Here is a 21,749-nt window from a genome sequence, read left to right as displayed (position 1 = left end):
TATACCACAGTTGTCAAATAGGTTTAGTTTAAAATAATTGATCATCTGCTTTGTTTTAAAGGTTGTGAAGCATCTCTGGGGATTTTATTCCTGCATCCTTTTACTAAATGACTATGTTTAAATGTTTGGTCTTTTTCACAAGCACTCTCTCAATGCACTATTCTGTTTTATGATGTGGATTATACCTTATTTTCTTTCTCCTTTTGTGAAAGGGATGAAACTGTTTCCTATTTCTCCCACCTGTTTAGTCATTATAAACCAATAATTATTGTGGAAAAATGAAACAGATGGAAGAAACAGTTTCATCCCTTTCACAAAAGGAGAATAAAGTCCTTTAACATAGCAGATTTTTATTATTTCCACTATGAGTTGTTTTGTTTTATTTTTTGGTTCAGTTTTTAGCGTTAATAGTTGCACAGAATATCAGTATTGTCCTAATCTTTCACGAAACAAGACTTTACCAGGAGAGATTCCCACTTTTATTGATAGACTTTCAGTTTAATCTTGTTTGTAATTCAGTAAAAAAATTTTCTTTGCATACATATTCTAGAGTTGTGTTTTGTTTTCTCCCTTACTTTACATATTTAGTCATAGATAAAAGTCTAGTAGCTCATGCTACACAACTCCAGTGAGTGATGAGCTTTGTAAAATTGCCAGAATTTGGCCAGCCCTTGCCAAACAGCCATGAGTAAATAACTTTGGAGCTTGCTATCAGATCTGAGATTTTTCAAACTGCTTTTTTGGTTGTTATCCGGTTGCATTTTGAAATTTTTTGCATTAATTCTGTTGAACTAATAATTATAATAGTCATTTTAGAGGAATGTAGAATGTTCTGCTATGTTTCCCCTAGAAGGCCTGGAAATTTAAATGGCATCTTAAAACTTCTAAGCAATTTTTAGGAGCCTTCTTTTTGAGTTTTGAAAAAAACTGAGAAAACCAAATTTAAATTTTCCTGACCACAAAAATTACATTTTGTTTCAACAATATTCTTTTGTACAGATTGTGCATCACTCTTTTCTATGAAATTAATTAATGATCAGCATTTCTTATGAAAAGGCCTTTTCATTTTATCAGGTTTTTTGTATTTTTAACCGTAGTTAGAACTTAATAGATTTTTACAATGGCATTAAATCTTTGCCTTAAAAATTATGGAGATAAGGTAAGATAAGATAAACGTGGAAAGAGTGAACAAGGAGGCAGATAAGGCATTTTTTTAAAGTTATTTTGATTAAATATTAAATATTACACATTATTTTGATTGCAAGTATATAGTGATCAGAAATAAAGGATAAGTAGTTAGGAGGCACTGGTGAAAAATGTGGCAATTAGCATCAGAGAAATTTTGGATAAAATCAGATAAAATCAAGAGGAAAGAAACCTTAATGGCAAGCAAAGTAGTATGCATGAAATGATCAAGGGTTTATATGAGGGTTGAGATAAAAAGAGAAGCTACAGAACCAGGAAGAAAGTAAGGTGAGAATAAAGAAGTATACAGTACTCTTCCAATAGAGGAATTCTATTGCATTTTTCAGAAAGGTTGGGATGTAAAAATTAAATACCAATAATGGGTTTTTTTCTGTATTCATTTTATCTACTGAATTGCATGCAGGCATTTAAACAACTTGAGTTGTAGCTGTTCTCTTTAAAATTGGACAAAAGTCAGCTTATGATTTTTGTAAACTGCTCAATGCCTTCACAGGACACACAGTAGGCTGAATGAGAAGCCTTCATTCTGATTTTCCAGCTTTTGTATGGCTACAATTAACTCCATATGATGCACATCGTTGTCTTAGTGAAGTTTCCAAGGAGTGACTTGAATTCTGATAGCAGGAGCATGGTGTATTTTCTGTGTGCAGCGTGAGTCCAGCACAGACAGTCATGCTGCTTTGCTGAGCTTTTGGGAAGCCCTGGTAGCCCTGGTGTCTTCCCCCTTACTCACCCACTCAGCAGCAGTGAGCAGCTGGGCCCTTACCCTTTTTGAATGGGTGTTTCCATTCCCACCCCTTCCCTCATGAGATTCATGTCCTTCCTCATCCTCTTGAGGCAGTGCCAGGTCCAGTGCCACACAAGCAGCTCTCAGCTTCTGCTTAAGGCCATCCTTGTCATGCTATTTGGCAAGGGAATGAATGCTCATGGGTGGAACTCAGAACCTGTGCAGAACTGAAAGAGGCTGTGTGTGTCTGTCTACCTGTGTTGTGGACATTGACTTGGACCTTCTGACAGGAGGAAAAGCCTGTTATGTTTGGGAATTTCCCAGAGAAGCAATGTGCTTTGTGCTTTGCTTTGCAGTGTAGTGTAAAGATTCCTAAGCTAGAAATGAGCAGTAAAGTGGTGCAGCAGCACAGCTGGAGTCTATTTTCAGCTTATTTCAGGAGCTCTAGAATTCCTCCAGTGCCTGATTCAAGCTAATCAGAGTCTCTTTACATAATAGTGTCATTTGTAGGCACACAGAACAACACATTTTTTTTTTTTTTAAACAAAACACTGCGGTGTTCCTTTTGAAACATTTGGATGCTTACAGAATTGAATATTTCAATATTTTATTTTGGGAAAAAAAATAAAGTAAAGTGAAATCTCATTGTTGAAGAATATGTCCTAGGCTGCATCAAAATTGTGGCCAGCAGGTTGAGGAGGGGGATTCTGCTCCTCTGCTTTGTTGTCATGGGACCCCACCTGGAGTGTTGCATCCTGCACAGGAGGGACATGGACCTGCTGGAAAGAGTCCAAAGGTTGCCCACCAAGTTGGTTAGAGGGATGGAGCACCTCTCTTCTGAGGAAAGGCTGAGGGTATTGGGTTTGCTGAGCCTGGAAAAGGTTTTTGGGTGACCTAATCACAGCCTTCCAGTACCTGAAGGGAGCCTACATGAAAGAGGCAGAGAGACTTTTTGCAAGAGTGTGGAGTGACAGGACAAGGGGGAATGGTTTCCACAGTAAGGATAAAATTCCTTTCTGTGGCACTGGGACAGTTTGTCTAGAGTAGTTGTGGATGCCCCATCCCTGAAAGTGCTCAAGGCCAGGTTGGATGGAGCTCTGAGCAACCTGGGTTAGTGAAAAGTGTCCCTTGCCCACAGCAGGCAGACAACTAGAGGCTCTTAAAGATCCCTTCCAAAACAGGCCATTCTCGGGTTCTACGACTACTAATATCACATTTGTTAGAGTCTGTTATCTACTGAGGTGTTGGTTCTTCTTTTCAACAAAGGAAATTTTTACTAAAAAATTATCATTTTGGTGGGTCAAAAGCAAATAGTTTACACAGCTTTATATCAAATGTAATTTTTGACTAAAATAAATATGCAGAGATTTCTGTATTGTCTTAGAATTTTGATTTGGGTGATCAGATTTCTGAAGGCAGCCTCAACAGTCTCTGTTGTCTAAAACAAGTTATTCTCCTGTCTAGACATTTTATTTATATTAAGATCTGTATCTTGGGTGTTGGTTTTTTCAGATTTAGAATTTGTTAAAAGACAGGGGGGATAAATCATAGAGTATTTTAGATGACTTCTGTGAGTATAACCTCTGCTTTGCTATTTGTGAGTGACACTAAGATTGAAATATTCTGACAAGGGTCTGGCATATTTCATAATGGTGCAGAGGATTGTGCGTCACTACTTTCAGGAGACTTGGTCTTTATTTTATGACTTATCTTGAAGCCATGATCTCATACATATTGAAAGTTAGTCATTCATTTATTCTCTGAGTTTTTTTTTTTTTTTTAGTGCACAATCTGAGACAAGCTTTATTTCAATGAGGGCACACACTGTTTGGTAAGCATAAGAACAAAACCAAGTCTTTTCTCTTTGAGAAACTTGAGCATAAATGTGGTGACAGTTTTCTTACATGTCTAATTTCATGCCACATCCAAGCTTAAAAAATTACTTTGTAAGAAAATTTACTTTGTAAGAGAATGAAGAATATATGGGGCTGCAGAAGGAGTGGAAGAGGCCAGCTTGGATCATCCTACACACCAAGTAAAAATGACATATCCTATAGTTATTATTAATCGTGTTTGTTAGGGAAGCCTGTAACCTGCTAAATAGCATTCAGTAAATTCTGATTTTATGGTTGTTTTATATTTCTTTATACAGTGGTATTTAAAACATGTAATAGACTCAAATAAAGTGTGGTACCATTGCTTAAGAAAAGCCATACTCCATATAGACATTAGAGTTTATCTTTCCTTGAGGTGAAATGTCTTAAAATTTTCCATAAGATCTTGTCTACTGTTAATTGCACTTGCTGTACACCTGGCAAGCTCCAGGACTTCCAATGTCTTTTTTCCAAGAACAGCTTCCTTAGGTTAAAATGTTCTAGAACAGTATTTTTACATCACAGTTATTCAAATGTTTTGCTTTGTCTAATTCTGAAATGGGATATAAAAGAGGAAGGGGAAAGCCCATGTTGAAAAGCAAAGGAAAAGTCTGAATTGTTTCCTTTACTGTTCCTTGACAAAGTTTTGAAGTCTAGTTTTGGTTTTCTTTGCACTCTCAGCTGTCTTTCACTGTATCAACCAACTTTCCTTTTTCTCATTTTTCCTGAACCAAAGCAAGCTCTGGCTATTAAGCCTGATCTCCACAATCAGGTGAGTCCAAAAGTTCACAGATGGTTTACTCTTCTATTTACTTGAAATGTAACTCTGTTGGAATTGGAATGTAGCTCCCTCACAGCTAGTCTATTCCCTAGGGTCTTAGGTGAATTTTTTTCCAATCATACTCTTGCCTCTTTTTCTTTTCCTTAAAACAAACTATTTTATTAACATATTACTGCATTTAAATACTTTTAATAATCAGGCATATGGAACATTCAGAATGTTCAGCTGCAAGTTAATGATGAATACAAAGTTTTGGAAAAGTTAAGGCCTGCTTGTGGCTGTAATTTCCTATTTCTGAATGTTCTAATATTAACTTGTGACGTTTTAGGGTTTTTCTTGTCACGTAAAGAGCATGAGGTGGAATATATTTATTCTGAAGTGGAAGTCATCCTTTTAAATCATGGGAAAGTTAAGGTCTCTGGAAACTTGGAAAATCATGAGATCATACTTTTAGATTTTTGTCTTTAAGATACATTAGTTACAACTTTTAAAAACAGGTATGAAGGAGCAAAGGAAGAGAGTTGTGAAGTAAGGGAAGAAGATCAGAAGATGGAACTTTTCTTTCTTCTTCTCTTTTGTCTTGCTTTTTTGAAGTTTCATCTGCTTCTTCCTGTCTTTTCTTATCCCTTTTTTTTGTTTTGTTTTCTCTTGTTCTTTTTTTCCTTTTTCATGATTAACTCTTCATCTTTCTTTACTTCTCATATCTTTTCTGCTTACTTTTGCTCTAATTATCTGTATCTTACATGCTCTGGAGACTGTCATTGTTAATCTTCCTAACTGAACAATATAAAATTAAATTAACAAACATGTCCAGGGTGATCATACTGAGATAGAATTGGATGGATTAGGAAGGGATATAAATCTGAATCCTGGGACCAGGGAGTGTTGATAGTTCATTACTGTTATGTTGTCTTTTGTCTGTGGCAACATTAAGTTGATGAATACCAGTGTCATGTTACTGGTGTTTTGCTACTAGGTGAGACAACTTAATGTTGTTATAATACCTCTACTTTAGGGCTACATATTCATAAAACATTTGAATGAGTTTATGCTAAGTTTATATTAAGCTTAAAATAAACAGACATTTATCTTTTTCTTTTAAATATACATTGAGTTTAGTTTAGGGTCATATCTTTGTAGTTTGAAGCATAGGTGACAGAAAAGATATTTTAGTTAATTGATTTGTTTATCTCATTTCTATTTTTCCCCCTAAAATATAATATTATGGATTGGCAAGGCAGATGCCGCTTGCTGCAAGGTTATTGATTGTTGTCAGGATTTGTGGCAGGAAAGATTTAAGGAAGAACCTACCCAAAGATGGGGAGCACTTTTGTGATTTGGAAACAGAGTTTGTTGAGGAAATTTGTGATAAACTTGCCAGAAATTGCTAAGAAATGTTCTGACTACAATGACAGGTAAATGACAAAATTACCTCATAAACTTTAGTAATTTGATCAGTATGGTACTTACAGCAACTGTTCGTGGTGGGTGTTGGCCTCTAAGGGTTCTTTTCATGGAATAAATTGCTACAATCTATGCTTTTTAAAATCTTGCTATATGCATTGTGTAATTTAATTTTATAATAGACCTTTCATAGGGCTACAGGCTTCTATAGAAAGAGACTAAGTTGGATGATACAAGTAAGCATATGAAAAACTAGCTCAGGGTGTGCTCACGTTGCAGTCGAATTGTGAGTATGTCTGACAGAACTTTTTAAAAGAGCTGGCTTAATTTAGCTACTTTTGATACCTCAGAAGTAAATTTTTGACACAGGACTGGTTGCTTTCCTGTTCCAAACTGTTAATTAAATATCCAAATAAATTCCACAGATCACTATTTGATAGCTTTGAAATACCCTTGTGAATGCTAGAAATGCATTTAAGATGACTTACTGTCTTGGAAGTATGAGGAATGAACCCCAAGCTAATGCAACTTAACTCTGAAAGATTTTTTTCTCGTTTAACCAGTTCTTAATCTTATTTATCATAATTCTTGGCATTCTTGTGGTCAAGAAGCACTCTTACTGTGTATGTATTTAGATTTAGTAAAACTCTGTTTTACCCACCTTTCTGTTAAATTATATGCATTTATAGTACAAGCTGCATTTTTCACAGTTTATTTTATGGGGTCTTTGGTTTGTTGGGTGGTAGGTTTACTTCATGATGTTATCACTTATATCCTGTACATCATGTATATCATGTAGACTCAGTGACTAAACTTCAGTAGGAGTCACTTGGCTTCTGTCCTTTTCACATGATGCCTTCATAATTATGTCTTGGCTCATTCATACAATCCCAGAATAGTTAAGGTTGGAAGGAACCTCTAAAGATTATCCAGTCCTACCCCCTGCCAAGGCAAAGTTACCTAGGTATTCACTTTAGGATATTTATGCAACCGTTCAGCATTATTATTTTAAGGCAAAAATTGATCTAGATGTGTAGTACTTCTCACTCCTTTCTCTTTCCCTGTCTTCAGACTGCCTATGACTCAGATTTGTTGAAAACAATCCATTCTGTATTTCCCTGAATTCAAACAATGTGATTCTTTCAAAGTCCAGGGGATAAGCTGTAGAACTGGACAGACTAGTTTTAAAGTTATAAAACATAGAAAGCTCTCTATTACTATATGTGTCATACAAAAACTGGTAATTGGTGGTAGCACACAAAACAGCAACCATGTATCCTGGGGAATAAGCTTAGAGAAAAATGAGGGAAGTGTGGGAAAATATAAATGAGGAACAGATTGATGGGTTAAAACCATAGAAAAGTGATTATAGGATAATTTTAGGATTAAAGATATTTCTGAATACATGAACAGAGATGGCTGAGAATTTATGTGTTCTTGTTTGCTTGTTTTATTAGCTGAATAGGGAATTGCAGGAAGTGATAACAGAGTAAGTAATAAAGCTTAAGAGAGCAAATGGGCTTTGGCTTCTAAGCCTGTAGAGGGCAAGTAACCCAAGAGTATCAAACTGCTTAAATTAAATAGTCAAGCAGATATTGTTTAGGGTGATTAGAGATCTCTATAAGCCTGCTTGTGGGAGCTATTTATCTGAATAATGTTATTACTTTGCCAAATAAGTTTCTATAAAAATGCAGTCTTCCTTGGAGTGTCTCTGATACTCTGACACAAAATATCATTTGATAAAGTCACACATAGTTCTGGTAGAAGGGTTCAATGCTGCTTCTGTCAGTGTACTATATTATAAGGTTTATTCTTGTTTGCCGTCTCCTTACAATCATTGAATGAGCAAACAATTACCCCATTCCAGCTTTGATATTAAATTGGAAAGGCAGAAGACGAAATCTCTTTGAACTAAGGCAGATACAAAATTCAGGTCTAATGTATTTGTAGAGAAAGGCAAAGAATTTGAGATGCATCAAGCAAGGATCAGTAAACACAGATCTCCAGTAGTTCTTAAGAGCTTTTCTGTCCTTGATGTTCATGCATGATTCCTCTCTTCTGTCTACTCTGTTTCTCAAGTATTGCCTGTAATGATCCATATTGTCCATAAAAGCTCATAAGAAATTAGTGAGATAAAGCAGTTAACTAATTAAACAAAGTAATGATGAAAAAAAAATATTTTATATAGCAGTGCTGTAAAAATGCCATTTAGCTATAACAAACTTGAAAACAGCTGGCTTAGATGGAAACAGAATTTCTTAAAATTTGGAAGTCCACATGTAGAAGATTTATGGAAGTGGTACTTGAAATGTTTGTTTCTCAGAGCAATGAACATAAAGCAGACTTCTCAGGATAGATTTGCAATGACAAATGTTGAGATAAATGAGCATTTATTAAACTTACTAAATGTGTGAAAGTATAATATAAATATGGAGTTGCTTTTCTGAAATAATGAAAATAGAAAAACTCTAAAACTTCCTAACATACAGTTAAGACACACTTGGAGCCTCTTACCAGTTGTTTATTTCATTAAACTTCAAGTTCCCAGCAATTAGAGAATAGTCTTATCCCAGAAATTAGGTCTTGAGCTGGAATTTTTTATTTTTTACTGATCAGTCTGTAGCCTTTTTTCTTTGACTCTTATTTTATAATTTTATCTATTTAGCAGTAAACTTTTTCAGTACCCTTATAAGGTAGCTAAATGTGTAAATACCACAGTGGAAACAATCTCTGCATCATACCATGCCTTTGTAATTAAGCAATGGTTGGGAGGCTGTGACATGTAAGCAGATGTCTGCTAGCAGCTCATTCCTATGGACAGCAAAGCTGCTACTTTTTCAGTGACTAACTTTAAAGTTTCTGTAATATTAATGTTTCCAAAGGCTCAAAACATGTAATACTATAAGTATTCAAAGATTGTATCCAAAATATATATGGCAAGAGTCTCAGCTGACATGGTGATAAATGGGAACTGTTGTTGCAGTGTCAACACTTTCAACACACACAAACTTTAAAATATTCTACAAAGGAAATGGAAATTGGAGAAACTCCATATAAGCAATACTGTTTTTTTTTTTTTTTTTTTTTTTAGTCAGGAGCATTGAATCATGACCCTTCAGGCAATTTCTTACTACATAAAAAGGGAGCACAATTAAAAAAATATGAAATACTTGCCCCAGGAGGCCAAATCTGCTTATGCTGTCCAAAGATGTGTAGAATATGAAGAAGACATGTTCTTTTTCCCTTCCCCAGGTTGTATGTGGCCACCTTATGCTAATTTTTTATAAAGATTTGATAGATTAGAGCAGGTAATAGCTTGCTGATTTTAGAACTCATCTGAATTCACCTAATTGCGCATATTATGTGTATGTATATATAAACCAAAATGCAAGGGCTTGGCAACATTGTGTGTATGTATGCAGGGTCTGTGTCATATATTTCCATGATACGAAGTCTCCACATCCAAATTTAGTCAGGCAGTAGAGAATTTTGGACATGCCAAATTACTGATGGCAGTACTACTGTGCTTGATAGAGTTTCTGCTAGTTTTGGTTGCCCCTAAGTGTTGAAAAGCTTTTGATAGCATTGTTAAGGCTTGTTTCTCTGAGTCACGCGGAGAACAGCCTCTAGTGATCTCTTTTTTAGCTGCTCTTCATGACTACACCAATCATGAGATCACTAAGAACAAAAGTTTAGGCATCGTATTTAGCACAGAAAAAGGGCAATCCAGTTTATATTGGTACATAGTTGCAGCAAGCACAGGAACCTTCATCATTTGTAGTTTAAGATGCAGATTAATGTGTGCTCGTGTTGCTAATTCTCTCAATTTTATGGCCTAGGTATGTATTTGACTTTTAAAGCTTTGCTCCCATCTGAAACTATAATAGAGAATAATGATTGCAAAAAACACAGGTTTTGTGCTGTCAAGAATTGTCACTGTATGAACATTTAAAACTTTGTAAGAGGAAGGGTAAAAGGAACTTGATTGCTTGGAAACAAGAAACATGATTAATCAAAATGGGGAAAAAATTTTGTGCTCGAGGACAAACTCATTTCAGGAAATGTCTGTGCTGTATGGAACAGCAGAAGAACCAGAGGTAGCTTTGAAATTTTGTCGTGCAATATATACTACTCAATAACTTTGAAGCCTTTATTGGAAGTTTAGGTTAAATGGTAATGAGTTTAAAGTATACAAATATAAGAATTCAGAGAATCACCTAATCAATAAGGTTGGAAAAGACCTCCAAGAACATCAAGTCCAATCTTTGATAGAATGCCACCATGCCCATTAAAACATATGAGGTACCGTGTCACTTTTCTGAACACTTCCAGGGATGGTCACTCCTTCACTTCCCTGAGGAGCCTGTTGTAACCACACTTTCAGTAAAGAAATTTTTCCTTCTGGAAAACCTCATCCTCCCCTGGTACAATTTGAGGCTGCTTCCCCTTGTTCTGTCGCTGGTTGCCTGGAGAAGAGGTCAACCCTCACCTGGCTACAGCCTCCTTTCAGGCAGTTGTCCTGGTCTCATGGAGCCCAAATAATCACAGCATCCAGAGACCCTGGGTCTTCCTCTCAGAGATGCACTCTGAGGAGCTTTCAGACTATTGAACACTTAGTTTTTAGAATGTCGCAAAACAAAGGAATCCAAAAGACACTAATGAAGTTAGGTGGAGTAATTTTAAAATGTATAAACCTGATGCATTATTTTTCTGTGACAGTTTTTAAGTACACACAGGACTTAACTGCAGTTCTGCTCAAGTCCTGGAGTCTGTTTTTGTCCTTTACTTATTTCTTCCTTTGAAAGCTCATCCCACTAGCAGACTAAAATTAAGCCTCCCTAACTCCCTGTTGTTTACCATATATTTTTCACTTGAACATCTGCTGAGGGAAGAGGGATTTGGTGAACATTTTTTATTAATGTGGACTAAAGATGTGTTGGCACATGCAGTCAATATTGCTTTTTATCACAAAGAAGTCATTGTCTAAGTATCATTTAGTACATAGCAATGGGTAAAATGGATGTCTTGCTCCTTGTGTTGCCGATCCCCAGCAGGGAGGATGGGTGGAAGAGGCAGCTCCTGCTTTGGTTATTAGGAGGAGGCTTTCCTCTGCAGCAGGAGCTCCTGCTCCTACTTCTCTTACCTGCATCTTGTTCTACCTTCTCCATTCCCTGTTGCAGAAATCACTTGCCACTGTATTTATTTAAGCAGCATGATCCAATTTTGACTGGGTTTCTAAGAAACGTTTTTCCCAATTGTCATAGAATTCAATGAGAATATAATTTGCTGGAGGATGGAGTCCAATTCTGATTACAGAGTGTTACCCAAACGATTAGTAGCAGCACTTTTGGGGAGGTCTTCTTTAGACAACTGGGCAGTGATTGCCTTCTCTGCCTAAGTCATGCTCCATGAGCCATGTCTTTACTGAAACAACCTTTTTGTTGAAAGGTGAGCAGTTTTTACTCTCTGGTGCTGCATACAGGTTTGCTTGCAGGCTTTGCCTTTTTAGTATACTGGAATTTCTAGACCAGTAAAGCTTTAGATTAAGCACAGCTATGGCTCGAGTAAAAGCATTTTTCAGTTCTCCGAACTAAATGAGCTATGCAAAAGGAAAAGTTATGTATGTAAATTTAGATATACACACACTGTATTGTTGCATCCACAAAAGAAACAAAAATCCATAAAATAAGAACCTGTATCAAAATAGTAATATCAGCTGATTGCTGGATTTTCCCCAGTGGTTCCCTTTGGCTTATCTGTCAAGCAGAGCTTTTGAGTTTGACCTAGGCTTTGTTGGCATACAGAAAATTACATATAGATGCTTGAATCCTTTACTTTTCTAAGTCATAATAAGATATATAGAAAATATCTGTGAAGCTTTGGTATTTTGTATGTGTGTGAGGATTTTCATATTGTGTTAAGTTTACAAAAGGGATATAGAGGTAGAAAGTGGTTATTACTCTACTTTTTATTGTAGGTGTTAAGATTAGTTATGGCCCAATAAACATACAGGTTGTTATGAGTTTCTGTTAAGAATTATAACTCATAAAAATAATTTTTTTCTAACTGTTACTTCCTTTTAAATTGAAAAACATTTCTGTGTACATAGTGTGTGAGTTTTACATAAGTTGTCTGATGTATTTTTTTTTAAGAAAAAAATTATTTTCAAGGATTTTTCTGTGAGGATGGGGGGAAAACGTAGGCAAAGTGTGTAATCTGGGCAGGTTTTCCTTCTGTTTTGTGTTTTCTGATTATAGGAGAAATGGTACACCAAATTCCAGTCTCAGCTGAGTGCTCAATTTTCTTCGTCTGAAGTTGAGTCACTTTTAAAAATGAATAATAATTTTTAATGTGGGCTAAACCTCAAATGGTTTTGAACTTCATATGTAAATTTGTCTTCAGTTATAAAAAGTGTTTTTGTCAGGGCTGAAAGATAGTTAAGGAGAAAATCAGACACTTTGATGCTTTTGCTGTTATATATGCAGGTTTCGTATTTCTAGTGTCATTATTTTAAATGTTTTGCCTTTATTCTAAAACCATACAACATTATCCCAAGTCACATCTATATCTCTATTGTTTTGGAGCTTTAATTTAAAATAGAATTTTTGCAGCACTGTGTAGAATCCAGCTACCTTTTTCCCAGGTACTTGTAACAGCTTTTCAGTCAGCAGTCTTCCACACCATGCTTTGCCTTTTTATTCTGCCCCAAACTCACTGAGGTGGGAAATGACATCTCACCTCATCCAAGGCAAACTCTGAATCCTGGGCCACATTTTCCCTTTCTCACCTTCCACCCTCTTGTCTAAATGCAAATTGCAACAGAACATGGGTTGAACAGTAAGAGTTGAAATCAATTCAGGCAGGGGAGAGAATTGAAGGTCTTCTGTATTTTGACTGAATACCCAAAGCACTGCCCTAGTGGGTAATAAAAATAACAAAATTATGAAAACAAAGAAAGAGAGATTTTTCATGAAACAAACACTATATTTCAGGCTACATTAAATTTTTACTATGCCAGCTATAACTTTGCAGATAACATGGGATTTCAGCATTGCCATGACAGGCTATATACTATATATACACATATTTGGAAACTATCTCTCTTGAGGAGAGCTTGGAATGCAAAGACTTAGACAAAGAAGGAATTTATCCTTGATTTTGAAAACAGCTAAGAGCAATCCAACAGAGTTTAAAACCATATTTGTGTTTTAACATGAGTGGTACTTATGAATTTACTGAAATTGCTCCGAAATGCTAAGATGCTAAGGCATGCTGAACATCTGTGCTTTTAGGAAACAGTGAGAATACAGGTTGTGTTCTGAGGTTTGTGTTTACACCAGCATTTTACAGTGATTATGTAGATGATTTGGATCACACAAACCTGCAAAGATATCCATAGCTTTGTTTTTACTCTCTATTTAGAAAGCTTAGAAAAAAAGTCTTGGGAAAAATTTCTAGTAACTTCAGTATATATTTTCCGGATTTTTTTTTTTTTTTTAATTTTTGATGGAAGAAATGTACCTGACTCTTTTTTTTTTTTTTTAGGTACAGTTGATAACATTTAATTGGCATTTCTTCTCTACAGTGCTTTCTAAGAAAGGTTTTCTGTTTTTTGGGGTTTTTTGTAATGTGATTCCTGAATAAGAGTGCAAAATTATCTGAGTCTTCATATCCCTTTAGGTCAACTTATTAAAGATGGAACATGTTCCCATTACTAGTTTGCCTACTTGAGGCTGAGGAAGAAGAATTAATTTTTTCTGAGGGTTGTCAGCACTGTTACAGAGTATGAAGGCAGAAGATTGCGTGTTGGCATTCTACTTAAAATATCGATATGTCATTTTGAGCATTTTGAAAGATTTCTCTTCTAGCTTAGATGCTGTCACATGAACTGAAAAAATGATTGAATGACTGAGATCAAAAGATTGTAAAAAATGATTCTGCCTTGGCTGTAGCACTCAAAATAATTACAGCTCATGACCTGAATGGGGCAATCTTTTGAAAAAGTTTAGCTGGACAAGTAAAGAAGAATTTACTTCTGCAGACATTATTTACTTGACAGTCTTTTCAAACAGTTAACTAACTGTACTTTTTGGATGTGACTGTTTTAAGATCATGCATGGAAAAGGTGAATATTACATTGTTGCTGCAATGGAACATGGTTTCTTTCTTGATACTTGACAAAGTATGAAAAAAACTGAAAGCAAGGATTTATTTCTTTTCAGTAAGTAACATAACATAGGTTTTGCTTTTAATTACAGTTGCATAGGCATAGTACTGATTTAAAGATTAATAGACTATCTGACAAAATATGAAATGAAAGCATGGTCATTGCTGAAAGAAAACCTCAAGTCATTGTTTTAAAACATTTAAAAAGCTGTCCATTTCTATTTTGCTTATGTATTTTTTTCTTTGGATAATAAAAGATGTGTGAGAAGACTTTGCTGTCTTTCTATTTGATGTATGTTTAAACTTTCCTCCAAAGTTCAGAAAAATCCTTTTTTAGGAAGTTTCAATCACCTCTGTCATACATCTGCTCATCTCACTCTGCTGCTTTCGTAGTTATTGACTTAATTATCATAAAATGCAATGATTATTATATACAACCATGTATATGGACACTGAAAAACATATTAAAATAATAGATAATTAAATAAAAAATAAGTTTTTGTCAGTCATCAATTTGTGAGCTTGGTCAGTAAATGTCTAACCCACCAACTTCTAGTTGCAACTGAAAATAAAATTGATTGCTTAACATGTTTATTTATTTTTATTTTTCTTTTTTTACATAAAGTTGTGATTTTTGGTTGTATTTCAAATGACACAACAATAAGATTACAGATTATTTTATCAAGTAAATATTTACTTTGACTGCCCATTAGACCTGCTGAACTCCACTGCTTACAGTTGACAGTAACACTGAAATATATCCCATTAGTGAAAATAAACAATTTTATTGAGGCCACGCATAGTCTCAGGTGGTTTTATTTAAGAAAATTTGATAAAAGAAAAACATTGGGAAAAGCCATTCTTATTACTGTGTAAGCTGTGGATGAGAGTGGGAGGGAAACAATTCCACCAACACCTCGTAAAACTGAATTTTAGTGTTGTATCCTGTTTATGGGTGCTACGAACTGTTACAGAACAGTTATATAACTATTGTTCAAATCCTTGGCTGCTACATTTCCTCCTTCCAGGTCACATAATTTGCTAAATGTACTTTTTAGAGTCAGGGTTAAGATGCTGGATTTCTTTAAAGTCTGAGAATTATTACAGTACCATATTTTGTTGATTTAATTAATAAAAGCCATATTAAGTCCTAATGTTTGCGATATTAAGTGCCTAAATAATTGCTCTAGATAGTCCTATTCTAGTTTCACTCTTTGCTTCTCTACTTTACTTCCAGGCTTTTTTGTGGAAATAAAAGTGCAAATACAAGGTTCACCTATTCTCTTATTCGTTGCTTTGATATTCATTACTGCTTCGTGTTGTTGTGACCATTACGCTCATTTGACCATTGTACACTCAGCCACTGCATTTTAATGGAAAAAAAATGAGTTACAGTTATTTTTGTTGTATTGCTGAGGTATTTAATGTGGAAAAGACGGGTATGTGCATGATGAATTCTAAGTGCACCTGAGTTCAAGGGTTTTATGTAATGGCTACTTATTAAAACAATTGCTTTGTTATTCTGCAAATAGTTAAAAATGAATGGGAAAAGTTATATCTACATGATTCTGAGCTGAAGGGATTTGCACAGTTCTGTTAAACACAAGTTACTGAGGCTGACAGTTTTTAGAATACCTGAGAGGTCCGCAAAAAATGAGGTTTTGAAAGCAACATTTGTTTTCTGTGTCGTGATCACTGAAGAGTTTTTTTTCTGCAAGGTTCCCATTTATCTTGATAATTGTCCAGCTCCTCTGACAGTTCCTCTGCTCACTGGAAGCTCTGCCAAAGGAGATTTTGTAGTGCTGGTGGAAATGACTGTGTTTTGTGGTTGATTCAGGTTTCAAGGGCACGAAGTGTGAGTTGAAATAGTCCTGCAAAAAACTCCTTCAGAAATATGCTATTTAATAGTTAAGGAACAGATTAGAGAGTGTTCATTTCTGAGCATTGTGTGTTTATTTTCTTGTTTTTACAGTACTTTTTAAGAGGGTAAAGTATGTTCTCATTTTCCCTGTGCCCACAGCTCTCATAGAGTTACAGAAAATTACTAATGTGCATTGTGAAAAGCAGTTTTGATTGTTGTTTCTTTAATTACAGTTCATATTATGTAAATCAGTGTTCTGTATTTTCATTTTCTCTCTCTTTATTTTTTTTAATCCAGATTCCACCAAGAAAATTAAGGATGTCTTAGAAGAATTCCATGGCAGTGGTGTGTTAGCAAAATATAATCCTGAAGGGGTAATTTTTCTTGTTTCTTAATAACGAGAAATTTTGGGGACGGTTGCAAATGCTGTAGCCAATCTAAACATTTGAAATAGATTATTTATAAATCAGGTGTTTGGGGTATTTGAAAGTGTATGGAAAACAAAAAAACCAGGATGCCATATGATCTGGAATATCCCTTTAGTTAGTTGGGGTCAGCTATCCCAGCTGTACCCCCTCCCAAATTCTTGTGTACCTTCAGCTGCCTCACTGGTGGGCTGGGGTGACAAGAGAAAAGGCCTTGACTCTGTGTGAGCACTGCTCAGCAATAACCAAAACATCGCTCTGTTAGCAACATTTCAGCACAAATCCAAAACATAGCTCCATTCAAGCTACTGTGAAGGAAATTAACTCTATCCCAGCCAAAATCAGTGCACAGACAGCCTCCCCTCTGCCTTCAAATAAAAACCAAATACCCAGAACACCTCCACAACCCTTATGATAAGATTAATAAGACTTCTCAAGTCTTTAAAGATTGGAACTGCTAAGCATAATTTAAAAAGTTATAAAAGTAAAATCCATTAAGATTTCTTTTTAAATTCTGTTTCTCTTGTGATGTTTCTGGTAGTGGGATTTTCTTATGTTATGAAACAAAGAATTCAGCTGAAAAAAAACGTTGTGTGTGCACATTGTCACTACAGATTCACCACTAGACAAAGTATTCTGGTTTGGCTGATAGAAAAAGCCAGATTGTTTTCTTTTCTTATCCTCAATTGAAATTTGCATTCGCTTAGCACATCCTAATAGTGTGATTCAGAATGTAGCTATATAAAAACCTGTTTCAGTAATGTTTCTAATAGTAATATTTCTGACTGTGCTCCCATTATGTAAAATTCAGGATAGAAAAATATGCTAACCATTATGAAAATTACTTGGTCTTACATTTTAGGATGTAAAAGGCAAAAATTATTGGAAACTTATTGGCAATAATAAAGTGATTGTCAACTAATGAGTTATAGCTCAGTAAGTATTGAAAAATTATTTGATGCTTTGAACTTGGCAAAGCATAATGTTGGTCCTTTTAGTCAGTTTCTAAGAAAAAAATTGTAATTCAGTAAAATTCTAGTTAAACACATTCATAGAATATAAATGGATGGGAATGCTGTAATCATCTACTTTATTCCCCAGTGTAACATATGGAGACCTAGGCTGTAGGACTTCCTTACCTACTTTTTGTTAGAATATAGACATATTTTTGGTTTTGGGTTTTTGGTTTTTTTCTTGGAAAAATGTGAACTGAAAAATGGTCTTAATTTATTATAACTGGTTTTTCTCCTAATTCTTCACGTATTTTCAGTCATCATACATGTTCAGTTTTGTGAAGTGTACCCTGCTAAAGTAAAAGATAACTGTGCATTTTATGCATATTTAAATAATATGTTGCCATATGGGTAACATATTATCAGTTGTATATAAACATCATTTCTTAAAGTCATGTGATTGATCTATTTTAACAAACTCATTTTTCAAATTTGGGGCTATGTGGAAGTTGAGCCATGGCAAGATGAGTATCCAGGAAAACTGCTCTGACTGAAGCCATGTGAATTGGCAAGATCTGTGCAAAGCTGGAATTAATAAGCACAATTGGTCTTGAGACGAGACTGTGACTTTGCATGGTGTTTCCCTCTTCTTCATTTCACAGATCTTCATTTGGAGAATCCTACCAGTGTATTGAAACATCCAAGAATTATAGAGCAGCAGAGTACCCAAGGCAGGGAGCAGGACAGGAAGAGGGTAGGAGAGAAAGGAATTCAAGACAGACACCCTGTGATGACTTCAATGTCTTCAGCAGGAGTCACGTTATTCAGTACTACTGGGTCAATATTGGACCTAGGCTAACCCTGACAGCTTTTGTACTTTGATTCTTAGCTTTTAGGCTCCAGGGAGTGCAGCATTAAGAAAACGTAGCAACAAAGCTACTTTGGATCTAGTGAGATTTCTTAGCTCAAGGCTCATGCCATAAGCTGCTGAACTCACAGCAAAGTGGCTGAAATTTCCTCTGCCACTGAGTGAATATTCTGTTCTGACAAGAGAACTGCCTTTGCACAGGTGTGTCTATTTTTTTGGCATGCATTCAGGCTGCTGTATGGATAAACTCTTTACAGAATCATTTGCAAGTTGATTTTATGTGCTTGGATGAGGACTCTGTGGATTGGGTGTAAGTAATTAATTATTGTCTGTAAATGAGATGACAAAAATTAACTGATCCAGCTGGCATCAATCTTAGTGCAGCTATTTATTTCCGTATATTCTGGACATCACTTCTGTTTTGTTGTTGTGTTTTGTAGAGGATACCATCATATTTCCTTTTTACCTCTCTCTTTCTGAGATGATTATCTTATATATGCCAAAAATTTTTTCAGTCTTGTTCTACCAAATGATGGCACCAGTTTTTTACCAATAAACATTGTACATAGAGCTCTGTCCAATTTAGTGGAGTAATACATTTACTTAAGTATTTACTTATATGTTGAAAGTGTTCATGAACTTATTCCACTCCACTGGTTCTGCAATGCAGTTTTTTATCACAAATTGATCTAATGGAATGCAAATAGCAAAAGAAAAGCCATTGATTTTCAAACTTGCTACCCGAAATAGTCCAGGTTGTTTTTACATTATTTTATATCGTGTTGAGTGAGTGGATTTTGGGATTAGGGGAAATGGTGTATCTAATTATTAGGTTATCTACTATAGGGAGTTTATTTACAGAGCTTTTACTTTCTGCTTTCAATGTAAGGGAGATACCCAAAATTTCTACAAATGCTACTGAACATCTGCCCTTTCATGCTCTTCTTTTAGTCAATATCAAAGAGGTAATTAAGAATGGATTTTATACATGGTGTAAGATACATAGGTAAGCTAAGACCAGCCTCTTGGAAAGCTGTGGTTGATAAATATTAATTTCATCACTGGAGATCTCTTTCTATTAATTTATTTAATCCATTTCATTTTGATGGGAGCATTGAAAAGGTTGGCAAGAATTAGGAAAGGAGATGATAGAGCAAAGATAGTGTCTAAATGTGCAGTAAGTACACAGCATTGTGTGCTTCTAGTCCTAGTGTTGTCATCCTTTTTAAGTGCATCCTTAATTTTTTGTTTACTAAGGAGTTCATTGGCTTTCTTGGCCACCCGGGTACATGCTGTCCCATCTTCAAGTGGCTGTCAACCAGCACCCTAATCTCCTTTTCTGCTGGGCAGCTTTCCAGACACTCTGCCCCAGCCTGTGGAGCTGCCTGGGGTTGTTGTGACCCAAGCACAGGACCTGGCCCTTGGCCTTGTTGAACTTCATAGCACTGACCTCAGCCTGTTTATCCAGCCTATCTAGATCCCTCTGCAGAGCCTTCCTACCCTCAAGTAGCAAATCAAAGCTCTTGCCCAGCGGGGCATCATCTTCAGGCTGACTAAGGTGCAATTCATAGCTTTGTCCAGATCATCGATAAAGATATTGGACGGGACTTGCTGAGTCTGGGGAAGCACTGCTTGTGAGTGCCTACCAAGTGGATATAACCCTACAGACCAGCACCCCCAGGCCCAGCCACCTGGCCAGTTTATTGCCCAGCTAAGGGTGCACCTGGCCAAGCCAGGAGCAGGGAGCTTTTCCAGGAGAATGCAGTGTCTAAAGACCTTAGAGGTCTTTTCCAACCGTAATGATACCAATCCTACAGAAGTCCAGGTGGATAATACCTACAGCCTTTCCCTCATCTACTAAGTGGGTCACCTTGTTGTAGAAGGAGTTTAGGTGTCAAGGACCAAGGAGTAAAGCAGGACCTGCCTTTATGAAACTCCTGCTGGCCTGGCCTGATGCCCTGGTGCTCCTGTACCCACCATGTGATGGCATTGATGATTATCTGCTCCATGACCTTCCCACTTGGAGTTTAGAAGTATTCAGTTCTGATAAGTTGTTTCATTTATGACTCTTTGTAACAATTAATTTTTTATGCTTTTTTTTAAGGTACACATGGATGAAAGACTAACATATTTATTTTTCTTCCTTGGTTATCTGTCATTGCATGTTTAGAAATAAATTGCTTGCACTGTCTAATCAAGACTCGAATGCTGACTTATAGCCATTTTCTTGACTTATGTGCTAATGCAAGAAAATGGGATATTCTATCTAATGTCTTAAACCTGCTCATCTAAATCACTAACCTTTCACTAAAAATATTTCTATTATAAAAACAGAGCTTGGATTTAATGACACTGCACTAATATATGTATGTTCTTTCTTTCCTTGCATGTGTTACAGAAACAAGATATACTTAATCAAGTAAGTAATGTTAATTTGATTTTTTTCTTTCTTTCTTTTTGCATAGGTGCAGTATCTTTTATTTTATAAGCTTCCATTGAGATGTACTTATTAATAAATACTGCATGTGGCTATTCTTTCAGATAATAGAGGAATATTTAATTCTGAAAGCAGAGTGAACTCCTTTTCTGCTGGCAGAATTTTTAACTGGGTGAATTTCATTTTTTGTCATTTACAGTACATAATTTTACTAACATTATTGAGTTGAATATGAGAAATAAGTTAGAGCAAGTAATTGACTTGTTCCATACTTGTCACAGAAATTTCTCTTTACTGTGAGATCTTGTAATGGTCTGTATTATTCTGAAATGACAAGAACACGTCTCAGAAAAAAAAATAAATGCCGATTTCTATAACCATGTAATACCATTTGTATGTAGCAGGCTTAAAATTGCAGATTTAATAATTTGAATGAGGCTTATAGTGTGCTTTAAGCAATTGTGACTTTATAGCAATTGCAAGAGAAATGGTTGAAATGCTGATAATCAACCCAAGAAACTACTCCTGAGAAACTTAAGTAGCCTAAAACCAGATATAAAACCAAAATGGGCAAAAAAAAATAAAGCTAGGGAAGAAGGACTAATCAAATGGACTAGTTTTTTAAGTGACCTAGTTGCTCTTTATCCGTAGCACAAAGGTGTTAAAAAGCTTTGGCTCTGCTGTTCAGGGAAGAGGCAGTCAGAACATGAGAACAATGAAAAAGTCAAGAGAGTGAAAGGATTAGTTTTGTAGGAACCCCTCACTTTCTGGGGTCAGAGGCTAGTGGAGCTTTTGTAGATGTGTTAGTAAGAGCAGAATTCACCTTTCACAAAAGGAGTTTCTTCAGATGAGCGACTTTTTTTTTATCAGCTAACAGAGTGACTGCAGAGGGTCCTGAAAGAGAAGGTTTCAACATTAACGTGGTGTGTCTGTGACCAATGTTGAGAGTAATCTCATCAGTATTTAGCTAATTACTTTGTAAGATGTGTAGATGAATACTAATAGAATTGACTAACTAAACCAAATTTGGGAATTAGTATCACACTG

The 21,749-nt window shown here is 35.7% G+C and overlaps 1 protein-coding gene across 8 annotated transcripts in view; it reads left to right on the top strand.

Annotated features, from left to right (window-relative positions):
- Positions 1 to 21,749, top strand: part of DGKB (diacylglycerol kinase beta) — a 455,069-nt gene that overhangs the window by 166,095 nt on the left and 267,225 nt on the right. For 6 of the 8 annotated variants that reach the window (XM_085050831.1, XM_085050830.1, XM_085050829.1 and 3 more), the window contains 2 exons: positions 16,317 to 16,393; positions 20,664 to 20,684. In XM_085050831.1, the coding sequence (XP_084906957.1) occupies positions 16,317 to 16,393; positions 20,664 to 20,684 (98 nt within the window). The remainder of the gene's footprint in view (positions 1 to 16,316; positions 16,394 to 20,663; positions 20,685 to 21,749) is intronic. The other 2 variants (XM_085050835.1, XM_085050833.1) reach the window with 1 other exon arrangement.

The sequence above is a fragment of the Lichenostomus cassidix genome, chromosome 2, assembly GCF_008360975.1.
Source record: "Lichenostomus cassidix isolate B80296 chromosome 2, HeHo_3.0, whole genome shotgun sequence".
Lineage (NCBI taxonomy): Eukaryota > Metazoa > Chordata > Aves > Passeriformes > Meliphagidae > Lichenostomus > Lichenostomus cassidix.
Note: the sequence above shows the minus strand (reverse complement) of the source record. Positions and strands in the feature narration are given on the sequence as shown.